The following is a 3709-nucleotide window of genomic DNA, read 5'->3' as shown; positions in this document are numbered from 1 at the left end:
TTTTATCTCATTTTTTATTTATTTTTTCCGTTCATATTTAATCTTTTTATTTTATTTCCTTTCATGTACTCTACAAATAAGATGGACCATAAACATTTTCCTAATAATAATAATAATAATAATAATAATAATAATAATAATAATAATAATATATTATTAAACAATAAATTTCTTTAACAAATGTGATAAAACTTAAATACATTTTACTTGCTAAAATTTGAGTTAAATTTTGTGATGCAATTTGACCTGAACATCAATTTCTGCATTTATACTTAATAGAGTTCTTCACCCAGCAGCATACATCTGAGAGTGCATATCAGTCTCAAGATATCTATCACTTATCTCTCTACCTTATTTATAGGACCAACTTTATCTACAACATTCATTCATCACAAGTCATCATATCATAACTAAAATTCTTCCATTCCACAAAAGTCTCAAACAAACCCTATCCTTTTACCAGGCAAAATCTCCCTTTCAGGATTCTGTTACTCTGCAACAAACCACTTCATTCATCACACTTCTATAAACAACCCTTTATAACCAACCCTTTATTGCTCCATCCTCTCTAACAACACCCAGATAAGAAAAAGCCAAAAAGACCATTTTTTTTTCTTTGGGTCCTCTTCCCAATGGAAAGAAGTGTCTCCAACAACCACCACTTCCACCTTAGGACCATGCTCACGCCTTCACAGCCACCACCATCTTCGTTCAAAATCCAGTTGGGATCGTTCCCGAAAGGTTTGACGGTGAGGGCAAGTGCGGGAAGGAGGCACTGCGAGTGCAGCAGCCTCCACGCGCCCCTTGAGCCACGCTCCCTTGTGGGGAAGTTTCTCGGCGGCATGTTGCAGAATCGCCGCCAGCTGTTCCACATGGTTGTCAAGGAAGAGTTGAAGATGTTGAATGACGATAGAGACTCTGCTATTGCTCGGATGGTTATCAGTCAGGACTCTGATGAAGCCTTGCTTCACAGGTTTCTCACCAATTCCAAATACCCCTTATTGCTTCTTTTCAATTCTCTTTTTGCTCTTGTTTCTCTTTATGTGATTATTGGAATTTTTAGCTCTGTTTAATAAAGGGTAAGTTTGACTTCATGTTAGTTAAAGTGCAGGTACATATATGCATTTGCTTGCCATGTAATTTATGGTTTTTAGTTTAATTTAAATAGATAAAGTTTTTTAGTTTGTATTGTAAATTTACGGTTTTTAATTTAATTTAAACACTTAAATGTTTATTTTACACAGTCATTGAATCGTACACTTTTATTTATGGTAAATTTGTAGTTTTTTTTAATTCATACCTAGATTGACATGTAGCTGCTTGAAAATGTAAAACTGTGAACATTAAATTATATTTTTTATGTGTGTATTTGGTTAAATTTAGCCATTAGGGTAGAAATTTTGGTGATGATTTTCTCATGCATTTTTTTTCCATATGAATCCTGAAAATTTCCACTTCCTACTACAGTATGGAGGAAATTTAGTGATCTTAGATTGTGGTGCATCTCTTCATCTTTTAGTTTGTTGTTAGATGTGGATGTGGCTTGAACATGTTTTTGTTTGGAAACAAGAATGGATCAGCTTTTTGTGTGAGACTGAACCTAATTATATTAACTGACCTCATATTTGAGGAAGGAGAAGGTTGTACTGTATTTCACTCTAAACTGGTGAAGGCTAGTGATAGTGAATGTAAAATGGAGGGCAAACTTTCTAAACCTTGACAGACTTGGTATCGTTTGTTTTGTAGTTACATATACTATGCCTCTGTTCCTTTCTTTTTTATAGAAAGAATATTGATTATAGATGAAAGAGACAATTTCCAACTATAGAGTGGATGAAATTTTCCTAAACAAAAGAAGAATTAGATAAGAATGAAGTGGGCAACCTACAAAACCTCTATTGAATACCATGGTTCTCATCAAGATCAAACGGAATGTTCCATAGAAAATGGCTAGCAAGGTAAAAGAATAAGGGTCCAATCCAACAGTTCCTGAGCTTGCACAATGTATAATCAAATCAGGAGAAAGTGCAATATGAGATGTAGCCGTAAACCAGAAGCAAATGGGATGGACCTGTTTTGAATCGTAGGTTAGAAATTCCTGAGGGTGCCAAGTTTATCTGCATTACCCTACTGGAATTTGGTTATTTTGGTGATTCTATACCCTGATATTTAGAAAATGTAGCTGTTCTTTGTTGAATATTTGTGTCAGTTCCTTACGTTTGGTGGAAAGCTACTTGGTTTTAAGAATTTTAGCCATAACCGATGCCTCACAAAACTTTGGAGTCTAAACATCAGAGCTTTATGCATATGTAATAATGAAAAATGCATAACACTACAAATATTAGCAGTACTTGTGAAATGTATTGACTTAAATGTTTCTGAATGACAGGAGGATTGCAAAAGTGAAGGAGGATGAGAGTATGGATGCAATATCAGATGTAATGTATTTGCTGATTTTACACAAGTTTTCTGAGATCAGGGTTCATTTGGTTCCAAAGCTTTCTAGTTGTCTATACAATGGAAGACTAGAGCTATTGCCTTCTAAGGATTGGGAGCTGGAGTCTATTCACAGCACGGAAGTTTTGGAGATCATAAGGCAGCATGTCAGTACTGTAACAGGCTTGAAATTAAATCCTAGTGTAAGGGATAGTTGGGAAACCACTCCTATTGGACAACACTGGCTTGCCCGAGTCTATGTTGCCTCCATATTATATGGTTACTTTCTGAAGTCAGTTTCATTGAGGTACACCCTAGAGAAAAGTCTTTCTTCATCCAACCATGGTCTTCATCCAGGTCAGAAAACTTCCCCTTCATTTCATGACATGTATCGATACATGTCAAAAGATGTGATGCTTGGCAACAAGAATGACATACAATCTGTATGGCATGATTTAATCAAGCAGGAAGAGGGAATTGAGGATATAAAATGTAATGTTACGAGCTTTCACCCTGAATCATTGCAGAAGTTTGCAAAACTGAGATCTAAGGAAGCTGTGCAGTTGGTAGAGAGTCATAGTAATGCCCTTTTTGGAAATGGGAAATCTGGTTTGTCTCAGCATGATGATGTTATTTTAACTTCATTTTCTAGTCTGAGGAGGCTAGTCTTGGAGGCTATTGCATTTGGATCCTTCCTGTGGGAGACAGAAGATTATATTGACAATCTGTATAAGCTTAAAGATCATGAGGAGTAAAGGAACATGTTGCTAAGTAAATTTCCACTGTTAGGCCAATTCTCTTTGTATATAAATGTGGTTAGATTTAGGGTAACTTTATTTTGTATAGGATGATGCATTACCTCTCAATAATGTATAGTTTTTTATGCTTGGATGGTTAGCTGGGAAAGAATAAAGATGGAGATTTTAAAGGGTGACAAAGTTCAAGTTGTTTACTCCATGGATCTATGTTTGATTTTGTGCAGTTTTTCATATGATGGTTATAAATGGCCTTCTTTAAAGAATGTTTTACTTGTTCATTTGGACATAATTTCAATTGTATTTGAAACTGTTCACTTAAATTTCGTAATTAGTGCCGAAAAAAAAATCCGTAAAATATCGAGTTTGAGTACTCTCCAAAAATAAAGTGCTTCTGACAGAAAATTTCATTAAAAATGATAAGTGATCAATTAGGGTTTTATAGAGATTAGTCATATGTAAAAAATCTTTAATATTTTACTGAAATATAGTAAAATCTTTAGAATTTTACGTTAATA

General features: G+C 34.6%; 1 protein-coding gene across 1 annotated transcript; it reads left to right on the top strand.

Annotated features, from left to right (window-relative positions):
- Positions 1-243: 243 nt before the first annotated feature.
- LOC137824440 (UV-B-induced protein At3g17800, chloroplastic) lies at positions 244-3374 on the top strand. The gene is made up of 2 exons (XM_068630088.1): positions 244-973; positions 2390-3374. The coding sequence occupies exons 1-2, from the start codon at positions 633-635 to the stop codon at positions 3189-3191; spliced, it is 1143 nt and encodes a 380-aa protein (XP_068486189.1). The 5' UTR covers positions 244-632; the 3' UTR covers positions 3192-3374.
- Positions 3375-3709: the final 335 nt, after the last annotated feature.

This window comes from Phaseolus vulgaris, chromosome 8 (assembly GCF_051622355.1).
Source record: "Phaseolus vulgaris cultivar YP4 chromosome 8, ASM5162235v1, whole genome shotgun sequence".
In the NCBI taxonomy this organism is placed as follows: Eukaryota; Viridiplantae; Streptophyta; class Magnoliopsida; order Fabales; family Fabaceae; genus Phaseolus; species Phaseolus vulgaris.
Note: the sequence above shows the minus strand (reverse complement) of the source record. Positions and strands in the feature narration are given on the sequence as shown.